The sequence below is a fragment of the Synchiropus splendidus genome, chromosome 3 (assembly GCF_027744825.2).
Source record: "Synchiropus splendidus isolate RoL2022-P1 chromosome 3, RoL_Sspl_1.0, whole genome shotgun sequence".
Classification (NCBI taxonomy): Eukaryota; Metazoa; Chordata; class Actinopteri; order Syngnathiformes; family Callionymidae; genus Synchiropus; species Synchiropus splendidus.
Window position 1 is genome coordinate 15,921,132 of NC_071336.1, and position 23,928 is coordinate 15,945,059.

The 23,928-nt window shown below is 43.5% G+C and overlaps 1 protein-coding gene across 3 annotated transcripts; it reads right to left on the minus strand.

The window, feature by feature from the left end:
* Nucleotides 1-2,321: 2,321 nt before the first annotated feature.
* Nucleotides 2,322-22,698, minus strand: znf219 (zinc finger protein 219). Of its 3 annotated transcripts, none has more exons than XM_053858463.1 (5): nt 22,549-22,698; nt 12,691-12,769; nt 9,115-11,401; nt 8,896-9,042; nt 2,322-6,741 (listed from the first exon to the last, which is right to left on the minus strand). In XM_053858463.1, exons 3-5 carry the CDS (start codon nt 11,390-11,392, stop codon nt 5,585-5,587), a joined length of 3,582 nt encoding a protein of 1,193 aa, XP_053714438.1. In that variant the 5' UTR covers nt 11,393-11,401; nt 12,691-12,769; nt 22,549-22,698; the 3' UTR covers nt 2,322-5,584. The 3 variants fall into 3 exon arrangements, with proteins under 3 accessions (XP_053714438.1, XP_053714436.1, XP_053714437.1); XM_053858461.1 differs by having other exon boundaries at nt 8,884-9,042; XM_053858462.1 differs by lacking the exon at nt 22,549-22,698 and adding an exon at nt 15,144-15,208 and having other exon boundaries at nt 8,884-9,042.
* Nucleotides 22,699-23,928: the final 1,230 nt, after the last annotated feature.

The following is a 23,928-nucleotide window of genomic DNA, read 5'->3' on the forward strand; positions in this document are numbered from 1 at the left end:
TCACACAGCAGTTGAGCGTGTGTTTCGGTGTGTGGCGCCCATTTCTACCACTGGTCCGAGCGGAGCATTTCAAGAAGCTTTAACATGGAATATCTTCATCCTCACACAGGGCAACACAAGCACCACTCACACATTCATTGCATGCTCCCATGAAACTTCAGACACTTGAATGATGCACAGGATGTTGTCTAAAAATCACTATTCAGACAAAACGCTGCATATCACGTTTCAACGGTGAGTTGTCCAGCAGAGGACGCTGTTGGCTTAGTTTGCTTGGACGTCTGTTTCCCACTCATTTTAAATGCATTCAGCGACTTCGAGGTTCGTGGCATCAGTTGCATTAACTTGCAATTTTTCCTTTTTTTCCGTTATGAGAAACAACATATGTGCATTGGAATATATATATATATATATATATATATATATATATATATATATATATATATATATATATATATATATATATATATATATATATATATATATATATATATATATATATATATATATATATATATATATAGCTAGGATGATAACAACATCAACAAACATGGAGAAATCCCTGAACAAAAGTATCTGTTTGCTTTTGTTCAGGGATGTTTTTCACTACACAATGGTCAGGGTTTCCACTACGCTGAATGTACTTGAAATTCTTAGAAAAATTTACGTTTTTATACAGATATTTTCAAGACATTAAAAGAGCTTTAGTTTAAATAAGGTGATATAAAAACTTGAATATAGCCACCATCGTGATTTATTGTGCTATTGTCAAACTTATGCAGAATAAACAATATTTTGTTGTTTAAATGTACGGATGGGTCCATCATTAGTTTCACTAAGATACCAAATTCATTCAAATTGAAATTGCCATGAACTAATTATCAAGTCATCAAATGTCATTAAAAATTAATTTACAACAATGCGATATACACCAACTTATTATCTATGTTATAAACAGGGAATTGCTCCAGAAATTGTTTGAATCATGCACAATATTACTTAAATATTTCCTGTAATATTGCGCTTTTGTTTTTGAGGGGTTGTCTGCGTTCAAAATAATGAATAATGAAAAGTTTGGAATTTGGATGAAATTTTAAGAAAATGTGTGGAAGGGGATAAGGAACATATGATTGCATTTTTCGGAGTGACCCGGATCACGATCTGGATCGAGGAAATTTTACAAGGATTCTTTAACATTGGGAGCTGGATTGGTATTTGGATCCATGAATTTATTTTTGAATAAATTGAATACATTTTTGATGTTTTTTGAAAGATACTTTGTCACTGCGAGATGGTGTTGGGATGGACTGAAGCTGCTTGGTGGAGTGCTTTTCCAAGTGAATTCCTCACAGTGCGTACAGTATTTCAGTAATAGCACAACCCTGTTGTCTTGTGTTTCATGAGCAGGCCATATGGGATGTGGTATTATTGCCCTTATCAGTTTGCTTCGCTGTAATGTCTCGCCCACTACATCTCTGCTGAGAAAGACTCCTGACATGGGCTAATAGAAGCGCCTCAGAGAATAAACCTCCGAACCTGGCAGTGTCAGAATAAACTCAACAGTGTGAGGAGCTATTCTCCTCACCTCACACAGAACGGTCCCCGCAAAGTCATAAGGTTCTTGTTTTTGTCAAGAAATGGTCCCCACTAGTGAGGATGAGCCAGGTACACACATACACACATATGCACATGTTGTGCTTCTGTGTTTTGTGGGGACATTTCATGGACTTTCCCCAGCATCTCACTCTAAACCTAACCATCCAAAACAAATACACTTAACCAGGACTCTCACCCAAACTTAAATTTAATTATAAAGATCAAGTTATTTTGAATTTAAAATCCTCAAATTGAGGCTTAACCTCATGGGGAGCAGCAAACGGTCCCCACAAGGAGGTGTGTTTCCTAGATTTGGACCTCACAGTTTTATGGTTCACGCAGTTTGCAGCGGTAACACGTTTATTTATATTTAGTTCTAACAAATGTGGAAAGCGAGAGCCGCTTATTTTCCAGTTATCAGTTTTATCATCAGAATTTTGCAAACATTTTTAAGTGGACTGAAAAAGATATACAGGGGTTGGACTAAATAATGGAAACACCTTAAAGCTAATAAAGCTATAAGGTGATTCCATTATTTTGTCCAGAGGCACACGCTTGCTGACCAGGGGTCTGATGTTCTATTATGCACTTCTTACTAAATCCACATGAGGGCACTATTGACCCGCCGTTGGTGTTAACGGGGCGTTAAATCTGTTGAGCGGTAACTCAAATAATTTGAAATACAATTGGCACATGCGACACGTAGACAATAAAATTCAACACAATTCAGAACTTTAATGAAACACATCCTTCCATGAATAAAATGCAGACAAAATCACAGACTGAAAAAAAGACACCAAGCGTTCATTTGTTTGTGTTTACTTGCTTCTAATGTGTTTTATTATCTTTTTTTTTTTTTTTTTAATCTGTCCACAAAGTCATATTAGTCACTACTATGTTAGATCAGTTTTCCCTCACTGCAATGGCAGTCAACTACACAAGAGCCCAAACCCAGCCTGGCCCCCTCCCCTCAGAGATTTGTCCTTCCACAGTTGAAAACAAAAACACAGAAATGATGTGAGCCACAACAGCAGATAAGGTGCAGATTAAGATTAGGATTAAAAGTGAACAAAGAGCGACCAATAGTGCAAATTGAAGTCACAACAGATTGTTTTGACTTGAGCAAATTTAGGATAATTTGGAACAATGTCATGAATTAAGTTGCAGTCCAGAACTGTTTTCTCTCCAAAGCATTTACAGTATCTTGCGTGACACAACATGAGCCAAAATTGTCCAAAACAACCAATACATTCAATCGTAACAGCAACATACAAAGATGTTTTTCCCCGCCGGGAGAAAATTTGGAGTTTGACTCAAAGACGTTTGGTACATTCAGTCCTCTGGAGAGCAACATCACATTTATGTGTCATTGCCGAGGACGCGTTTGTCACTACTTCTGGAATGATTGGCAGACTGTTTTATTCCCTTCTGCCAGTGGGAGGAGTGGAAGGGACCATCGCGTCAGCTTGGGCTCTCATAAAGAAACACATTTCTAGTTCTATCTGTACAACATTCAACAACACAGTTCTTATTTTTGTTTTTAATACCTTAATGCCAAAACAATAATAATCAATATAAGAAGAACATTTTTTTTTCCATCTCAACGGCATAGAACGAACACCACATAAACGGAAATTAAAATCTAGTAAAGGCCTCAATACCAGAATAGTACACGTCACCTTCGAATGGTGCTGGAGAGAGCATTGGCGGACGAGAGAGGAACTTGGATGAAGAGCAAGCGTGATTAAAGTAAAACAGAGGAAATGGAGGGAAAAGAGTAAGTTTTGAATGGATTTTAGAGTCACAGTGGACGTAGTTTTGAACCTGATGAAACGGAAAAGGCCTTTGGTTTGTCAAACCTCAGGATTTAGACCATTTAATGTTTCTAATATAAAGAATAGTGATCATTGTTGTCTTGGCCTGGAGACAGTTTTTAGGCTGAATGGGAGGGAAGAGGGAAGGAAAAAGATGAAGATATCAGGGGGGTGGGATGAGAGGGTCGGGAGAAACAGGAGAACGTATGCGGATATCGGCTAAGTGCTTTTGGTGAGTTATACAAAGTACACCAGGAAGTGCTTGAAACAGAAGGCACGGTGGCATTGACAGTAGTAGTTACGGACACACCACAAAGGGACTTCCACGACGAAAACTCAGGGTGCTCTACAAAAGAACGCACAAATATGTATCAAAGTGTGGTTGCAATGATTGACAGCTCATCAGAAACAGTCCTGGATGTTAAAGTGAAAGCAGTAACTTCTCAGATGCAGCTCCCAAATCTTGGTAGATGTGTTTGTTTAAAGCAACCACATCCACAAAGTTTGTCACCCAACTATGCCATGTGTTAAATTATTGCACGGAATTATCCATGTGCCAGTTAGTTACAGTCCACGACTCCGTCTACGCTACGGACACGTCTGCACCCGCAAATAACCGCGGCAGAACGCAACCCAACAAAGTGAGAATTTATCACACCAACTGCACCAAAGTATGAACTTTAAATAGAAGTTTGATAGTGAACACTGATAATGATTTGGTCCATTTGATTTTTCAGTCTGCACCAGGAAGTAGGTAAAAGTGAAACTGGAGAAAAAAAAGTGTTCTGGAGCACCGATGAGGCAAATCTATTGTCACCACACAATCACACGTTCTGAAAACGACAACAGAAAGTGACAACGTCCGACGAGAACGAAAGGTTTGGTCTATTGATAAAGTCAAAAATTGTACTACTTTGGAAAATTAAACTTTGCACAGTGCTCTGTAAAGACATTGCAACTAGTCTTAGCTCACAAACATTGAAACCATTTGCTCGGTAACTATCTCCCAATGTGGTGAGCGAAAAGCCTTTTCATTCTCCTCCTTTCCTTTTTGTCTAAACAAAAGCTACATGTAATCTACTGGGATGCCTATGCATTGTTAGTCTTTTCATAATGACTCCTAATGTCGTCTCTTTCGCGGAGGCCAGATGCTTTAGTTTTAGATTTAGTTGGCCAAGGTTGCTTCCTGTTTTCATTTTCATCTCCACATCTTTGCTCGAGAGAAAGATATTTTACTATGACTAACACTTTTTAGCGACTTGGAAAACAGTGGTAGTGTTTGAGGTTCTGAAAGCACTTAAACACTGTTTTCTGTTCTATTCCATTCATCAGAGATGACAGTAAGTTGTCATAACAACAAAGTCGCTTCTGCCTCGTAGGTAAACAGAGAAATTTTTGATGGTGACCTCTTTTGAAAACCCGACTGCTGACCTTGTTTTCATCAAATAATACATCACATTATCACCTACTTTTTTCTTTTCTTTTCACGCCGCCTGTCACGGAGGCGTCTCTTTAACATTTGAACGACTCACAACACCCTAAAACCACAAATATACTGTATTTAAATTGTTTAAAACTCTATCATCGGATAAAATGATCAAACTATCAAAGTCTCGAGAGGCGGAACAGCAGAAACTCTGTTGACGACGTACATAAACAGGCACTAACAAAAAGTAATAAAGAAAATGATATTACAAAGTGTTCTGTCACTTGTTCATAAGACAAACCTTTAGAAAGACAAACCAGGCAGTAATATATTGTCGAGAGAAGGTTCTCACATTCTGCAGATATGAACGGCTGAGGTTGAACGTGAACTGATGTCCAGACTTTGTCATTATAGGAGGATTTCTTCTTCACAGTAACTCTACAGTAGTCTAGGATTATACATAGTCTGACTATTGAATACATGTGTGACTCTGGAGTGATCCGGTAGATGATCTTTTTTTTCAGTTATCAAATCGGTAACCACAAAGAAGTCCAACAAAAATGTAACAGGATAACTCGCTCGTTTGTACAGGAGAAGAATACGCTCGGTGTATTTCTTCGTCAGGGTTGTCATGAAGCCACCTCCATCCAGAAGAAAAGCATTCAGGGTCGAGTGTCTGAGCCCTTCTCCATTCTTGTCAGAGAGCTGAACCCAACTCGTGAATCTAAAGGCTGTAATCCGACAGGATTTAATCTGTTAAGACTTGTTCCTCCTCGTCGACAATGTGGTTGGAGCTCATAGCTGGTGAAAGAGTGAAAGACATTTCCTGATCTGGTGAATCAGCCAGACTACTGCTCTCCAGTTGGTCCTCCAAACCCCCATCTAGCTCTTCTTCAATCCTGTCTTTCTTAGTATGGATTGCAAGTCCATCGGTAAGAAAAGGATATGCGGAAGTTGAGTTGGTTTCCGGGCAGCCATCATCTAACTGGTCTGCTGCTTCGGGTGAAAGACCATTCAGGGTTTGGACCTGGGCAGAGGGCCACTCCCTAGTGGGGGTCTCACTCTTGGACCTCAAAGTTCCAAAAGCATCAAGTTCCAATGACTCGGCCTCTGGTTTGGCAGCTTTGGGGGCGCTCTCACGATCTGAGGTTGATATGGAGCTTCTTTTGCGTCTGGACTTACTGGTATGGTTGACCTGGAGATGCATGGCCATGAGCTCCTTGGAGGACGTGCGGAATGGACATTCGGAGCAATGACTCAGTTTGACACCTGCTGAACTGTCGCCACTAGCATTTCTATCCCCCAAATCATCTCCCTCAGCATATGCAGCGTCGTCCTCAAAACCCTCATATCCAGGGGAGGAGCGACGAGACAGATCCAGAGGTTCGAAGCCTCCCACCTGATTGTCGGACCCTTCTTTGTCTCTTGATGGCGGAACCATCCGACTTGTCGTAAGGGGTTTACGGCGAGAAACCTTTGGGGCTTTTGGTGCAGTGGACTCTCTGATCCAATTTCCCTCGACCCCTCCCTGGTACAGTGCACCCATCACCCCAGAGAGATATCTATACTGGGTTTCCAGGTCAACTTCCCTTAAAGCTGCCAAGGCCTTGTGATGCTCCTGCTGGTCTGGCAGTCCCAGTTGCCAAGCTTGCTGGCCGGGCCTTGAGGAGTGACTTTCAGCAGGGCCTTGGTTGATCGGGCAGTGGTTTGGTTGGGAACGCCGCTGCTTGCCCGCCCCAGCGCTGGCAGACGTCAGGCTATTGATGGTGGAGGTGATTCCAGTAGCAGAGGAGTTGGAGGAGCCTGACAGGCGTTGCTCCCTGTGGTGACGCTGCAGGTGGTATTTCAGTGAGCCGGACTGGGTGCCGGCATAGTCGCAATGGGGACATTTGTAGGGTCGCTCACCTGGAGAACACACAGAATCAAGGATATAAGACCAGAGTGGTGTCAAGCTTTTGCAAAACACAAAACACATTGCCACTGTAGCCCTGAGGTTGACCAACGCCTGCTGTGTTCCTGGTCAGGCAGAAATGAGGCACATGAGATTATTGTCCTTGAGGTAACATGGAAGATAGGGATTTTTTTCAAGCTATATGCAGCAATGTCGTAAGATCCTAAAGTTAGGATGTTCAATACATCCACCCTTTTTATCCCCAAAAGTATAGCTCATTTGAAATGAGATTAAAAAAACAGTGATCACTTCCACCCAAAAGGACATGTGACTGTCCGTGTCCGTCTGTCTGCTATCAAAATAGCTTGAAATCCGATTAAGGAATTTCAATAATTATTTTTTTAAAGACTGATGATGGAACAAGGAACAGACGAGGCAGTTTTGCTGGTGTTCCAAATTACCATCCGGATCCACACAGATCTTGTTCTTGTTACTCTGTGTGTTACAAGTTCCCTCACGCTACAGCCACTATCCTATTGAGCTCATTGCAAACAAGGATGCTTCACACACTGAAACAGGTCTGTCATTACAATGACCTGCGAAACAGTTAACAGAAAAGTCCCATCGTCTGTTTCCATGTTGGAAGGTTGTTCTAAATTCACGCGCTACGTCAGTCACTCCCCGACTTCAACGTTCATGCTTTAGATGTTTATAAAGGCGACCATTGGCTCAACATTTATTGGCCATAAAACTAAAATAATGCAGGAAAGAATTGAAATCATTCCTGCTGAACAGTATAAATGTCGCAGATCATTACTTTATCATGACAACTGTGCGTCATGTTTGCCTTTGTGTCGCCAACTGTTCCAAACATGCAGATTTTCACTTTGTCAATTATTTCCAAAGGCAGCCTGGAACATATAAAAAACACCACGTGACCTTCTCAGTTTTAATTTCTAAAATGTCCCTGTGGCATCTGCGTGGCCTTTATAATGAAAGACATAACTCCGCATAAAACTAGGCCATCTAATCAGTTGCTTTGAAGTCGGCTTTATTTTTGGCTCATGCCTTCCATTCTTGTTATTGTGCAGAAAAAAAGATGGGTGGCACTTGAAAAAATCTTCAGCTAAAGGAGATGTTAAAGTCTGTGTTCTGTCTTCCTCTACAAATTTGGATTTTTGCTGACACTTGAAATGTAACTCAAGATGTTGTTTGACTTCTTCAAGTGGTTCTAGCATATGCTCCTCATAGTCACAATAAAGGTCGAGTCCTGCTTGAGGTAACTCTTGGATTGAACCAGGGTTTTTTCAGGGTGAGGTTTGTATGTGCTCCCCGTTGTGCAGTTTTTCTGGTTACCTCCCACACTCCAAAAACATGCAAAGGATAAGTCACAACTCCAAATTTTCAGATGTGCGTTTCCGCATGTAGCGACTACAGGGGTCCACTTCCTCTTGCCCTAACTGACTGGGACTGGCTGTAGCCCCCTGCCACCTTATTTAGGAATATTCGGGGGGGGGATGGTATGAAAACGGGTGTTCAGAAACTGTCATGCAGGTTAGACGAGCTGTAGGGACGCTATGATGCAGTGTCTATCATTTGCAGAAGAGGGCAGTATTTCATAAAAGGTGGCGATATAAGGTCTGAATCTCCTTCTAAACGCCTGATGTATAGATGGATGCTGATAAGCATGAACACAGAGGAACAGAAATGATGAAACTGAATAAATAAATAAATGACGTCATCACTTGAATGATTCTCAACAAAGGTGCCTACAGAAAATGTGAGCTATCACAGCAATATTACAGCAACCTTTGTGTGCTCTTCAATTCAACTTGACCACCGTCAAGATGAAAGGGACGCCATTGATTTTGATCAAAATTTTGGTTCACTTTGATGCAGGATATGGGTAAAACATGCAATCATGCTGAATACATTGGCACGGAAACATTTTCCATAATTCACTCTCTTCAGCCTTTGAGGTCGTCCTCACTAGTTGATCACAATCAAATATCCAACCAAACTGAAGAAAGTTAGAGAGAAGCCACATGTACAATAACATCCTGTTGACAAGCAATTGAAAAGGACTAGTGGGACAGAACGTAAATATAAAACACGACGAAACATTTGGAAAGGTAAGTAGGGTTTTCCGAACTCACAGAGTTTCTCACCTGTGTGAACTCTCAGGTGCACCTTAAGATGGTGTGATGACCGGAATGCTTTACCACAGTAGGGACAATCCTTTATCCCTCGACCTCGGACCCGCTCCCTGGTGGTGACGGAAGGTATTGAGGGGAGCGCAGGCATTCCATTTTCAACTGCGGAAATTAGCATTTCAGTATTAGCATGATAACACAAAATGGCTGCTGGATTCTAAATGAACATTGTACCTTTGAAGTTGGACATGATCGAGTGATACCCCGCGGATGCTTTTTCTTGTTGTGGCCCAGCACTGAGTGGATTGGGTTCTTGCCTCAGTTCACCTGTGGCCGCTGTTCCTTGCCCTCCTCCCCGACGACTGGCACTACTCTCCTCCTCGCTGCTGCCACCTTTCTGGGGAGTGTGAGTATGAACTCGTGCATGGGCGACCACCTGCTGCAGGCTGTGGAATAGCTTTCCACATTCTGGGCATTCCCACGACCCTCCTGCAGGAGCAGACTCTCGACTTTGATCCAAACTTCCCAGGTATGCTCTGACTTGGTCCGCTTCGGTGATCACTGAGCTACGGGCTTGACCTCGTTGACCACGTACCCCTTGTTGACCACGCTGGTTGGGTCTCTGTTGCTGCTGTTGAGCGACTGCAAGGCTTCGTGCCACCAGCTGCCACCACGTTGCCTGGTCCGCTGAATCTGACAGTTGTGCTGTATCACCAGCTCCGCCTGCTCTAGAAGTCCCACCGTTTCTCCCTGTATCGGCCGAAAAACCGATGCCACTCCCATTTCCCATCTCTGCAACTTGTGCCACAGCCTGAAGCCTCTCCATACAGCTAGCTCCAGTTCCATCTGTAGGGAGCCCAAGGTATCCTAGGATGGCAGACTTGCTTGGTCCCATCCCCATTCTGGCTCTGGAATCGCGCTCTGATCTGCCATGTCCAGCCCGACCACCACCTTGCTGAGCCAAAAGGAGACTTGAGTAAACAGCATTGAGGGACTGGCTGCTAGCAGAACCTTTGGCCTGCTGTTCCACACCACTGGCTCCAGCAAGAGTTCCCAGTCCAGCCTTAAGCCCCAGCTTGTTTAGATGTACTTTCATGTGGTTTTTGAGAAACCAAGGTTCTTTAAAACCACGACCACACACCTGGCACTTATGGTCCAAGGAATCCTTGTGTTTTCGCATGTGTCCTTTAAGGAACCAAGACTGGGTAAACCGTTGTCCACAGGTTTCACAGCGAAAGGCTGGCAGCGACGAGGATGTGGCGGCTGGAGTAGCTGACGGGGCCTGTGCATTATTCTGGCCGTGTGCTGCGGCGGGAGACGGGGTTGGCATCAGGGTGTCCGGGGTGGTATTCGCTGGCCTAGAGCTCAGGAGTGGAGGCAGAGCTGGTATCTCCGGGGGAGGATGGCACTCCTGCACGTGAGATGCCAGGCTTTCTTCCAGACTCGCAGAGAATGGGCACTGCGAGCATTTGTAAGGGTTATGCAGGATCCGGACATGACGTGCCAATTCTAAAGCTGTGCGGAATTTGCCTTTGCAGGCATGACAGCGGAAAGATGGCGCTGTGGGGGCAGATGCAGCATCGGCAATCAGAGATAGATTTAAAGAGTAAGGGGAGGTCGCAGACAGAGGTTCTTCAGTCAGCGGAGGGGTCAACGTGTGCGTGCCGTCCTCCACTACAAAGTTGGAATTGTGGTGGCCCTGCAGTTGATCACCTTGACCTTTGGCCTCATTATCAACGCCTTCCTCTCCGAGGTGGTGAATAAAAGACCCTGGCAGTAAATGCTGGTTGGCGCGTCTTCTGCTGTTTTGGATTACATCTTTGTGGTTCTTCTCAACCTTTAGCTGCTGCTTCAAAGGGACTGATGGGAGTCCAGACTTGTAAAGAGCTGAAGCGCGGCGGTCCCTGTCAAGGCTGTGAGCTCTCGCATGAAGGGACAAAATACTTTGGAATCGAAATCTTTTCCCACAGACGTTACAGGGAAACCTCAGAGCTGGTCCCAACGATGCTCCTCCTGGTCCAGGGGCTGCTCTTGCGACAGTTTCCTTCTGAAACAGCTGAAGGTCCAACTCATTGTTTGAGTTTCCACCCTGCCCTGAAGAGAGGGCCAGTTCCAGCGCTCCAAATCCAACAGGAGGTGCAGACGGTGTGGTCGGGGGTGAGGAGTCCAAACAGGGACTGCAACCTGCTTCAAGTCCACCTCCTGGAAAAAGAGCCACGGCTGGAGTAGGAGACAGAGGAACCCCATCCAATTCCATGTCTTCATCATCACCATTGTGGTGATTTTTATTATCCTGGAGGAGAGGGAAAGGAGAGAGGGGGAAATACGGTTTGGTGTCAGGACTGTGGACGGAGTGTTCTGGGCTCTGAGCAGCCAGGGCAGCTGTGCTATGAGGAAAGGATATTTGGGCTCGAAGGGGTGAGGCTTGGGGACTGTGATCAAGTGATGGCAATGCTGAGGGAGACTGGGGCTGCTCACAAGAGACAGAAACACACTCCGGTGGGGAATCCATCCTCTACTTCTATAAAACACACAGAGGGAGAAGCACGGTAAGAGGGACATACTGTAGAATTCTTCAGTTGGCATGCACTGGCAAAAAGTCCATGATGACGTGTCTGGCTCCATGCACTATGCACAACAACTGCAGGTTACTGCCTGCCCTCATACGCGTTTGTGCTCCATTCACAGGAATCAGGTCATTTTAAAGAGGCAGCATCAAATACTTTGCAGATGCAAAGCAAGCTGCAACTTACAAACACACGTCCCAACCCCCTGCACAGCCATGGCCAAAATGATAACCACCGTTATTTTTAATGAATATTGCAATCATGATCATGAATTATTAATGGTTTTTCTTCATACTTTAGGAAACCATCTGTACTTTTACTGGACTGACTTTAAAAGACAAATGCGTGAACAGCTTTCAGAATAAAACGGTAAGATGAGGCAACACATGATAACTATTACTACGCTTATCACTTCCTTATTTACTGTCAATAATCATTTATGAAGGTGATAAACCTGGAGTGGTCACTGAGAGAGTGAACATTCAGCAACAAACACAGCCAGCCTTAACAAGACGCAGATCAGTACTTTAGAATGACTAAATTCTGGCTCATAATATGCTGTGAATACACATATGAATAGGCTGTTTATTTATGGTAATATGACCCCTTATCTGAGGTGTGACTGAATTAACAAATAAATAATGATTGATTCATTTAAATCAATCAATAAATCAATAAAACTTCCAAGATTTGAGGATTTACAAAGGACTGGTGGAGTAAATATGCTCCTGCAGAGTTCAACCACAAGGTGCAACGAAAACAATTCTATGGTCCCTATTTATTTCTGCCTAAAATTTAGCTCGAGCATGACCCAGTGAAATGGCAAGCATGAATGTGACGAACAATGTGTAGCAAGAGCAGTACAGGTGGCTTCCGTACATTTGCCACACACGTCTTCAGGCAGGGGGCGGTTCATGCATCAGTGATTGACAGGTCTCAGTCCGATGCTGCAGCTGTGTTTGGTCACAGATTTGAAGTCTGAAATGTACTTGAGCTACCGCCACATTTGGTCGTAACAATTCAACCAATCAGGAGCCTTGAACAGTGTACAGCCAAAAGTCCTGATCATAAATAAAATGTAATTATGTTAGTGTGTAGTCTTTAGTCAGTGTCTCATTGTTTCCAATAAATGAAGTCACAAACACAAAGTGTCATCTAAAACGTTTCGGATGCAGTTGGCAACAGGTTGGTCGTTCTTCACGATGCATTATGTTTGAGTTTTACATGGAATGACGTGGGTTACCAGCAGCTTTTGAGGTGCAATGCCATTCTTTAGTGTCCAGGGGGTTCACCCTTCTGTGGCAACCTCCTCCTGGCAGCTTCTGAGGACACATACAAAAAGAAATGTTATTATCGCTCGTGAATGTGTGCAAGACAGAAGCCAAACTGTGACTCCGGGAACATCTGTCAAAAAATGCAAATTGCACAACACGGCCCCAAACGATGATTTTAATGATTACATTTCAGTTAAGGAAAACGTCCCTTGGTTTCCACTGCAGCCTGCGTTGGTGGTTTGCCTGATCTATAATGTCTAACAGGTGTGCACCTGTTCTACCTGCTGCATGCCTTCACCCAGTGCTCCAACATACTGTTGGCCCATATGGGGTGATTATCCAAAGTGTGCGAATGCATCTGTGTCTGTTTAGCTGTTAAGTGCAAAACCACAGGACATGGACTGTCCCAAACAGGATGGGTGCGCAATGTTTGGACTTCCCCTCACACCCTTCCTGCACGCTCGTACAGTAGCCGGCTTAAGTCAATAAGTATGCACTTAAATACTGTACACAAACACACACACACACACTCAACCCTGATTGGTGAAACAAGGTGTGTTTCCTTCGATGCATTCACAGTCTCGTCCTGGTTCAGTGCTCACCAGGTGAGAATGTATAGAGCGCTTGGCTATGCTTCTTTCCCAACAGCTGATTCACCCAAATTCCAATGCGAAACGCACACACCTCTCCTGGAGTAGTGCACTTTGCCAAGACCCGATTTAACAGTGACCTTGCCTGCCTGTGCTCAGACTCAAACAAATTCAAACAAAGAGTCCCAAATTAAATATTGCTACAGTCACATTCTTTCTGAGTATTCTGCGGGAGATAGTCGTGATACACGCCTTTATCAAATATCACCGGCACAAAAAATGCCGACAAGGTCATGAACTTTTAAAATGGGAGTTGAGTTTCTATACCGGCTCACACACCCAAATATTTGAGCACTGAGCGCTTCGCATTAGTGCCACTGGAATTTTGCATAAGAAGGGTTTTTTTCTGAATCATTTATTGGAGTTTGGAGCTGGCAGAGTCGCCCGTAACCAAACAAAAGGTCATCAATCATGGTGGTGAAACAACAGAGCATCTGCGCACGCAGGTGTGTTGTCCGCATTTGTGTGGACGTGGCTGTCTCCACGCATATGTGTTTATATGATCTGTTTGATTTGTGTGGATGTGTGCGAGAGAGTGAGGCTGGATGACAAAGATTGCCGTGTAGCCAGTTGACATTTTAGCTCAGCAGTGACTCATAAGGATATCACACCACATCAATCATACACACACACACACGCAGTCTTAAACCACTATTGTTGTTCTCTCCTTCTCTTTCTTGCTTTCCCTGATTCTTCCCATCCCCCTCTCATTCTCTCGCTCGCTCCCTCTGTCTATTATTCACTAATTTTCTTTCATTCTCCCCCTCTCTGTCTCCCTCTCTCCCTCTTCTTTCTCTCCTGCAGTGTTGCCAGTTGGCCCAGTGCCAGGGAATGCTGATATCAGCTGGTAGATTGGGCCCTGCCAACATGGCGAAGAGCAAAAGCGAGAAAAGAGGCAGACAGAGGGAAAGAAAGAGTCAGAGAGGGATACAGACAGCGCTGTTACAAACTGAAAAAAAAAAGTCACAGTCAGAAGCCATTTGAATGAAAACGGTTTAATGTGATTGCCAACATGGGTTGAAGGGGAAAGGAGAGAAAATAAAAAGGGTAAACAAGTGAGAGCCAGAAAATGAAAAGAGGTGGAGACTTGGCAAAGGAGGTGCTGGTTTTCTTCTTTTTCCCCCCCCCAATAATTTCTGCAGTCAGAAATGTAAATCTGAGCGAGAGCGAGATATTACGAAAAAGGAATTCTAGTCTGATGGCATTATCATATGAATCCACCAGCGCATTGTTCCCCCACGACGGTGGCTGTACACCAGCCATTGAGGCACATTTGGAAAGATGGAGGGAGGGAGATAAGGTGATGCAATGTCGGGGGCAGGTGAGTGACAGGGGTTTGATTGGAATCCAGCGGAGCGCGTGAAGAAACACATATAAGCTTCATCAGAAAATACATTTAATCCCAGCACGCTAATTTACCAGCTTTTGTTTTCAAACGTGAGTGCAGAGAAGGAGAGACTTAAGAAGGTCTATGGAGAGACTGACAGAAGAACCTTCACTGCTGCCATGAAAGAAGCCTGACGAACCAGTCAACGTGATTTTTTCTTTTTAAAGAAAAGCACACGCCAGGATTTTGGCCTTAGCTTCCAAAAGGTTGAACCCTGATCTAGTCTCCGTTCACATTTAAATTTACAGACTAAACAAGTATCAGGTATTAGGATGCTGGTTGGAGCGAGGCAGGATTTCACCCTTCCTCACTTTCCTTCCGATCAAAGTAAAGACTATAGAAGGTAAACATTCAACTTATATTGTCAAAAGAAAATAGTTCTTACCTCCAGTATTTTTAATACATGAGAGTGAGTCCAGCACAAAACACAGGAGTTATGTGGACAGGCATCTGACAGAAGACATGAGCGCGAGTCAAACTGAAATAAGGAGACCTTTAAAAGTGTTGACATGTAACTACAAGATCCAGATTAAACTAGATTTCACTGTGCTGTCACAACAGCAACTCACTTTATAATGGCAGTTTCACAACATATAGTCAGCGAATCTTCTGGGTGTTGCCATCACAGCAATTCCAGATATTTGACACAAACCACTCACCAGAACAACTTTAGAAGAGTGAGTGACTTCAAATGGCAACTTCTTCATAATCAAATGTGAGAGAAGAGGCACTCTATTAATAAACCTAAAAAGGTGTGTGTGTGTGTGTGTGTGCATGTAGGCGTGTGTGTGCTAGTGTCAGTACCTGACTCAGACATTCAATCACTGATAAATAACCATCAAGCCTTTCAAAGAGCAGTATGTGTTCAGACAAGTTTATTTGGGGCCTGTTTTGATGTCATTATGTAAATATCTATGAAGTGATGTGCCGTCAAGTTCTTACAAGTTGGGATGCTACACATCATAATTATGAGTGTGAGGGTGTGGAAATATAATGTGGTGTGAGTGTGTGTGTGTGCGGGTGCATGAGTGGGCAGGATGTGCAGTGTTAGTGAAGGTATCCTTTAAGTATATAAGGCAGCTCTGGGCATTCCCAGTCCTCAGGGTTACTGCCTGTCCACTCACTGTGAAGTCAGGGCAGATAAAAATAAGTCTTCACCCCTTTCTTTATCACTTGGTGCTTCATACATTTAAAAAATATATAATTTCAATAACAACAACAAGCAGATTAGCTCTTAAACAATATGGGAGGTTTTTTTTAAATTTCTTATACAAGTTATCTTATTGTTTCATGTATTTCTTTGTAATATTCTCACGTGTAGGAGGTGGTACTTCCCCAGTGACGTTGTCGACATACATAAATGTCTAGCCTGGAGGACGAGCCGCGGCGGCGGCGGCGGTCTGCGAAGAGCAAAGACCGCTCTCTGTGTGCGGTACTGTATAATTTGGCCCAGTGGTTTTTATCACATGGTCACGTGGCGAACTTCCCCACAGACGGTTTTCATTTCCTTAAGTTCACCTTTCCCTGAACCCCTTCGTTTCTTTCCAACTTTCAACGTCCCCTCCATACTCCTCCCTCTTTTTCCTTTCATTCTTCAGCAATGATGGAGGGAAAGTCATACCTGTTGGTATTTTAGGAATTCCCTTGAACCCAAGTGACATATTTGGCGCACCAAGTTAAGGTTACATTGGCAGACAGACAGACAGACAGACAGATAGGCAACAGCACATTTCCCCGGCTCAGATATGCATTTTCTTACACTGTGTTCTTTCTGCCTCTGAATCATTCTGCCTTATTGTTTTTTATCCTACACTAAGTGCCGAAATGGGAGCGGAGCCACTCTGCCAGATGCAAACGTGAGAGTACCACAGCAAGGAAACAAGACTCTCCTTTGGAGTTACCGGGTCATGCTGTGTCTGGACCAATGAGGGGTGAAAAACACCACTGATTTAAGCAACAAGAGCGGAGAGGAATGGAATTGAAGCACGCAAACACCCAGAGACAATCCAGCTATGACAACAGAATGGTTCTGTTGTCAAAGAAATCCTAATGAAAACAGAAAGCATCCATAAAAGTGCAAATATGCGTTCGCCATCAAGTGTCATTGAGCAACACGATCACCATAACCTCCAGGGATGCTCACCCCACACCGTGGCCCCCTTGTGGAATAAGGGACGCACATATATGAGACATGTGAGAGCCTTTATAGAAGACAGTGAGACCGGGCGATACTTAACTCACCCTGGGGAAATTTACCCAGCATGTGTTCCCGTTCTTGGTCCCACTTTCAAAGACACTTTGCTTTAAGTGTGTGTCTGAGTGTGTGTGTGGGACACTACAGAGGTAACTAAATAATCAGTGATAACTAAAAGTGAGATACAAATGACAGTTACAGTGGGAGACAATTTGAATTTGAAATCTGAAATCATATAAAATGACTAGTAGTTGTATTTGCAGTGCTCTATAAGCGAATTCCAGTCATCATCAAAATCCATACATACAGAGTATTTTCAGAGATGGAAAAAAACACAATGCACTTACACTAAATTCAACAAAAACTGTCGCTGTTGAGGATACTGTAGCTGCGCTGTGCCCCAGTTTGGGTATTTTGTTTCACTGGAAATGTGTCACAAAATGCTGCGTAGAACTAGGCAAGTTATGGTGCATTATTGAATAGTCTCAAGTGAATAAAGGGCAACTTGATTTCCACCCACCCACATTTCCGAGAATAAAGTTATTGTTATTGTCCAGAAATCTTATCTATTTGTCCTAGAGGCTTGGGGACGGCATGACGATCGAAAGGGAAATATTTTGTCACATTGCATTATTTAAACTACCACTGCCACTTCAAAAGTTTATTGATGTATTTTTACTTAGAACAGCACACCGGCAGCTCAGAACTGAGCTATTATTTTCAAACCTTGAATGCTGTAGTAGATTTGGCAGCACTGTGGGAGTAAAGTTAACGTAGGAATATAGACTGGAAGTGGAGATAATGACTCACTTGTTGAAGAAGAAGCAGGGGCGAACTGTGGTATTCATGACAAACATGCCTGATGTCAGTTTGGCTTTAAATGCCATGAGAAGAGATCATGACATAACCAGTTTTAAACCTGGGAACTGTCTTACTATGTCTATGATAAAAATGTCTATTCACTAAAAAAAACAAAAAAAAATGTTGACCAAAAAGCAAAGCGACGCACAGGTCTCATGATTCGGCTCAGCAAATGAACAATGATAACAATCACCCGAAAGTGACTGCGAAGGGCTCAGACGTTCAGTCAAGGTTTTCCACGGCTGTCGACAATGGAGACCATTTGCCGATTCAAGGATCGTAATTGTGAGACTTCATCAAACCTTTCTTGGGAAGAAAAAGTCAGATTCAGGATGTGATATATCATTGCACAGCATAAACAAAGGTTTGTGTTTGTTTCCTGTTTGGATCTTCTCAGCGTTCTTGTCGCTGCCTTCTAGTCCAAAGCGAATGCGTTTTCCAGTGAAATATGTGTGTATTTGTCTGTAAGTTTACAAGTGACCTCAAAGCCCCCAAAACAATTGGTTCACTATTTAAAAGTAAAGCCTAATTCTCTAAATACACTCTAATCCTGAGCAGAAAGTAGAACTCTCAACAGTCTCAAAATTTCACAATGCAGTGGATTCTGCCGAACCGAGGCCAAGCAGGTGCCTCTCCCGCAGCGCACTAATGACCCAATTATATCAATCAGAAGACTTGATTGGTGCTTCACTTCTCTCTCTTTCACTCTGCTACTTCTGCCTTTCTTTCTTGATCTCTGTGGCATACAATTTTTTCCTTGCTGAGCCACCTGGATGGGCTGTATGAGCCCCTTCAAGTACACTAAAATGGGGAGGAGGCGGCGCTGGTTGAGGGAGTCCACAATTCTTCTCCAACACAGTGAGGCCACAGAAATGTGAATGAAAACCCACCAGCTCATTCTGCACGCAGAATATATGCTCCTTCTATTCCTAGATGAGGGCAGCTGAATCTCCACTCCACAGCCTGGAAGTTTGGCAACTCTTATGTCACTCATCTTCACTGCTAACCATATACACTCTTTATCATTATGGTTTGAGGAACTGTGCAGCAGGACCATGACTAAGCCATCGACTTTTGTTTCTACAGATACCTACAGTCGTGGCGTGTCTGAATATCACTCCGGTCAGTAATGGTGTGCCCTTTACTGTTTTTAAGGCTCTTGGAGGGCAGGACCATTTGTCAGAACTGAGGTCAGCAAAAGCCCTCTTGGCTCAGTGAATGTGAACTTAGTGAAGCAGGGCCCTTCATCATTTGTTCTATACCTTACTTTAAGATTGAGCAGTGGTTATTTGGCAGAAATCTCAAATATACACAGGAAACGCTTGTTGAGACTTGACATTTATTAAATTCTCATTCAAAGCCTCACCCGAATAGTCGGTTTTAACAGTCACCCCCGATAGGCTTGGTAGTAGAAACAGAAAGACAAGAATAGTTCTGTGTTTGTGACAATAACAAAATAATGTTGCTTTGCTGCCAAAGTATGAAGCCCTGCTAGAAACAGCTAGCCAAGACGTTCATTCGTCACTATCACAACATTACTCCGGAATGGAAGGTACATTTGAGGACAATGGCGAAGTCACCCCGTGACACAGAGGTCTCTAGCTTGATCCCACCTGCGGATCTGTTGCTGTGTCCCTGACACCTTAACCTCCGACCGCTCCTGGTGGTTCAGCTGGAGTTCACTACTGCCATCACAGTGGGCGTGGGGGTGAGAAAGCATGGAGAGGTGCCAGACGCAAGCCACTGACTAATGTTCACATTACATTCAGGTTAAGTATAACAGTAACAGTACCCAGTTATGTACTTTGACTTGGCTGCAAAAACCTAACGTAAAAACAACTGCATCAAGTGTCAGTTTTCAATGCTAACTGTGTGATTTGAAGTACTTTTCCTACACATCCCATGTGTATCGGTGCACACCTGATTTGTTTCTAAAAAAAAAAGAGCTTCACCAAAAATCACAGCAATCGCAACTGTTAATTTAAATTGCCTAGATGATAATGTATCCTCTGGAGGGACACAGGGAGAAGCTCCCTTGTTTCTCAGGTCTGTCTCATCTTCTCTCTGAAAAGGTCAGTTTTAAATAAATAACAGCAGTGTCACTGGCTCGCCACCAACACCTGGCCCCACATGAAAAAAATATCATGTTTTTATCTCTGCTGTGGAAACTGGAAAACTTTTGGCAACTCCTCTGATGAGAAATGTATTCAATCAAAATATAAATGAAAATATATTAAATAAATTTGATCTGTCGCTTGGTTTTCGCTCCCATATTACTGGATGATTATTTTAGGAGCTTTTGACTCAATAGTGGAGCAATAGAGCAAGTTTCTTATATGAAATACACCCCCCTTACAAAGGATAGCCAGAGAGAGCTGGGCTGCAACCATTAGTTGACATAGTCGATTATGATCGACTATTAAATTAGCCGCAGCCATGTACATGAGTTCAGTAGTGGTGTTGTCATCGTTCTCTTCGCACACTCTGAGCAAGAACATCGGAAGTATGGGATCATTTCACAAAAGATACACCAAAGGACACATAGCTATCAGAGCAGATTTTAAGCAATGCAAATATATGTTTCCAAGCAACCTCTCATGCTCTACGTGTGTATAATGATTTACGTTCATATTTTTCAATTTTGTGAATGACTATTTACAAGACTACAATCAGACATGTTGGCATGTTCATCAACTTGTACATGTTGTAAGCCGACCAGTCGACTCATCATCAAAGTAGCCTGTGACTAGTCAATACAGGCATTTGTTGCAGCCCAAGAGGAGATGTGAGTTCAGCTAGTGTTGAGCTCAAATAAAATAAATATCAATGGGTTTAGTTGCTAGTGAAGACCACAGACAGGAATCCTTTCACCCTCATCAGAGCCGCACGTCAGGCGAGTGAATATGTACATAAAATATTACAATACGTCCAATGGCTTTGAAAAATAAATTCTAAAAAACACTTGCTCACCTGAAAACTTCTCAGTATGGTGCTTCAAGACATCAGCCTCTCAATTAAAATGCATGGCTGGTTTGAATTTACACGCACGCACAGGCACCCAAAATAACCACCCCCAATAACGCGTTCTGCTTATTATAGGCACTTTAAGAAATAATAATATATGGATTTTCAAAATGAGACGAAGTAGAAATGCAGCTTCTGAGAGTGGGATATGGCTATTTTTAGGCGCCTGTGTGACATCTCTGATTATAGGACAAGCCAGCTGTGTCAACCTACTTATGCTTAAGTGTTAAATTTTGGGATGGATGGTTGAAAAATAGGGCATTTCACGATCTCAAACCCAGCCCCAGTATCCAGAAAAGGCGTTTTTGGACAAGAGAGATGACACATCTGCGTCTTATCTCAGGAGGAATTTCCTGCCCTGATGATGTGCGTCAATAACGTGCAACCATTTTCAGTCGCTCTTTCCCCTCTTCTCTCCCGCGGCCATCTCAATTAGAAGCACGTTAATGAAATAAATAACCGGCCACAAACAATGCACTCGCACGCACCAACACTTCACATCAAGCCTGGCTTGAGATGGTGACCGAGCAACAGCCCCCAAAACGCCGAAAAGCCGCGATAAGAGAGTGTAGTTTGGGGAAGTCGGGGCGGCGTGTCATCTATCGCTCTCTCCCCTGCTCCATTTTGTTCTTAAATTTTCTATACAAAAGATTAAGAGGGAGGGGAAAGACGAGCGAGCGAGCAGGCAAAGGACGCGAGAGGGGGAGAAAAGTGCCATCGTGGATTTCATCTCCAATCCACTGCCAATCTTTCCAAACGACGCCAATCCAACGCCAAAAGTGACAAAAATACGCACATTCAACCCTGCGGTGAAACTTATATCTCCGGGAGACGACGGGGTTTTCCACACTTGTCACGCTACTTTCTGACTCATAGGCGCCGAAATACAACTAAACGGGTCGTAGTAAACAGTGTAGTAAAAGGCAGGAGGATGTAAAGGTTGATTTTCAGCGAGGATTCGACGGCGCTCAACATCGCAGGTGAAAGTGGCGGCGTTTATCTCGGACGACAAACGCCACTCCACCACGCAACAAAAGAATTAGTCAAGCTCATCGCACCCACCTCCAAATGAGTTTTAAATAAAAAGACACTTTCGAGCCTTTACGTCGCGACCGCTGGATGTATTTGGCGAGGAGAAGTCGCGAAGTTCATAACGAAGGACGGGCTGGTGTTAAAAACCGCGTCCAACAGCGCGACGAGACTCGGAATACAAGTTGATTAAAGTTACGCACATTTGTCTTTTCAGGGCTACTCCCACTGACTTTTAGTGCACTTGCGACCATTTTAAAGTGGCGCTCGTTTCCTCGCTGAAAACTCCAAAAGCACTGCGGATTTTATCACCCTTTTATTTTGGGAGGCAGCAGCGAGCCAGCGAGCTGCACGCATGTTCGCCTCGCGCGCGCGCGCACACACCGGCCAACATACATGACACACGCGCTCGGTACATGCTACATGCCAAACACTCGCACGTCAAAAACTAGACGGACACGCATCCGAGCAAGTGAGCGGAAGAGCCGCGAGCACGCTGTCCATTATTCCCCGTCAGCGCCACTGAAGGAAAAGAAAAAGGCTTTTTTTCACGCAAACGTAGCAAATGTTTGGTCACCGCGGCGTCTAAAAGTGTCAACATGCCGGTGGACGGTCGTTTCGGAGCAGATAAACAGGCTTATAGCGCACACATATGTTGAAAGTAAAGACTCGGTGTACTTACGGGAGAGGCGGCGAGGAGATTAATGACACGACACGTCATGATTACGTTTCACTTGAATTAAATACATTACGAGTTGGGAAAAAAATGGAAATCAGGGTTGTATACAAGCATACGCCGTTTCCCCCTCCCTCCTCCCTCACTTTGGTCACCCTCTTCTCTCCTCCCTCTCCCTTTCTTCTCCTTCGCCCTGTCTCTCTTTGCCTCCTGCATTTTTTTTCCCTGTCCATTTGTTGTACAGGAGTGAGTGAATGGTTGGAAGTGGGAGGGATGAAGGTTGGAAATGTTCATTATAATCTCAGCGCAGGCTCCATTTTACCACGCTGACATCCCCTCACGTTTGAATCCTAAATATGGCATCTGGGCTGCTCTCAGCTCAGATGCACTTTGGAACAAGTCGATAAAGTTTGCCAAAAGTAGTCGGAATAGAAAGGCTCATTTGAAGTGAGCGTTTTAAACACATGGTGTGGACTGGACTGAGGTCAGGTGGTTCATTCAGCCCCGTAGACCCATGTGACTTGTTTTATTTGGCTCCACAGCCGTGTTAAAATAGTTTGTCTGATTGAATTAAAACTATGGTTGTGTCATCTCCAGGCAGTGTCATCGTCCAGTTTGTGGCAGTAAAATCAATCTGTTGAGCTTCACTTGATCTTTTCTTTGTGCCACAACAAGTTTTGATTCCGGTAACTCAGTTCTCCCTTCAAGCCAGGGATGCACCACTCCCAGTTTCATCAGGAATCCAACGTTTATTTAGTCACTGGAATCTTAAAACTGTCATAACTGTTGTGTTGCATTATGGGAACTGATATAGATGTTACTGGTGATCCATTCACAAGATAACTATTGTCACCTTCGAGGATACGTTTAAAACACCCACACTATTGTCTCCTACTTACCTTTTTTATATAGAAATTACAGTCCTATCTCAATCCATCACAATTTTAGTGACACAAACCTGACATGGATAAATGTAACTATCCACCATCCCAGGTAGGAATATAAATGTCTGTGGAGATGAAAGACTTATGTTGAACATCTTTTGTTTTTTTTGGTTTTTGACCTTGTTGACCCACCTACTCCATCTGTGAGTCACTGGTAAAACCATGGCCATGCAAAGTGCTCTGTAGAATGGTTTTACACGGCTGTGCCACTCACAGTTACAACACCAGTAAAACAAATGCAACTAAAATGCATTCACTTCAACACCGATCCGGGACAGAGAGAGACTTCAAACTACTGAAATTCATTGGGAACCTTCACAGAAAAAAATAAAATAATAAAACATAATTAAAATAAAATGTATGATCTGGAAATTCCTCATATGACCTGCTCTGACAGGCTCTTCGTGTCATTTAGATGAGATATATGTAGGGCTGTAATATT

Bases quoted from the DNA above. Each gene is read 5' to 3' on its own strand.
- znf219 (XM_053858461.1), bottom strand. From the start codon at position 11,392: ATGGATTCCCCACCGGAGTGTGTTTCTGTCTCTTGTGAGCAGCCCCAG. The intron at 9,043-9,114 runs GTACAATGTTCA...TAATTTCCGCAG, and splicing joins GATCATGTCCAACTTCAAAG to TTGAAAATGGAATGCCTGCG. The intron at 6,742-8,883 runs GTGAGTTCGGAA...TGTGTTCTCCAG, and splicing joins TCACACAGGTGAGAAACTCT to GTGAGCGACCCTACAAATGT.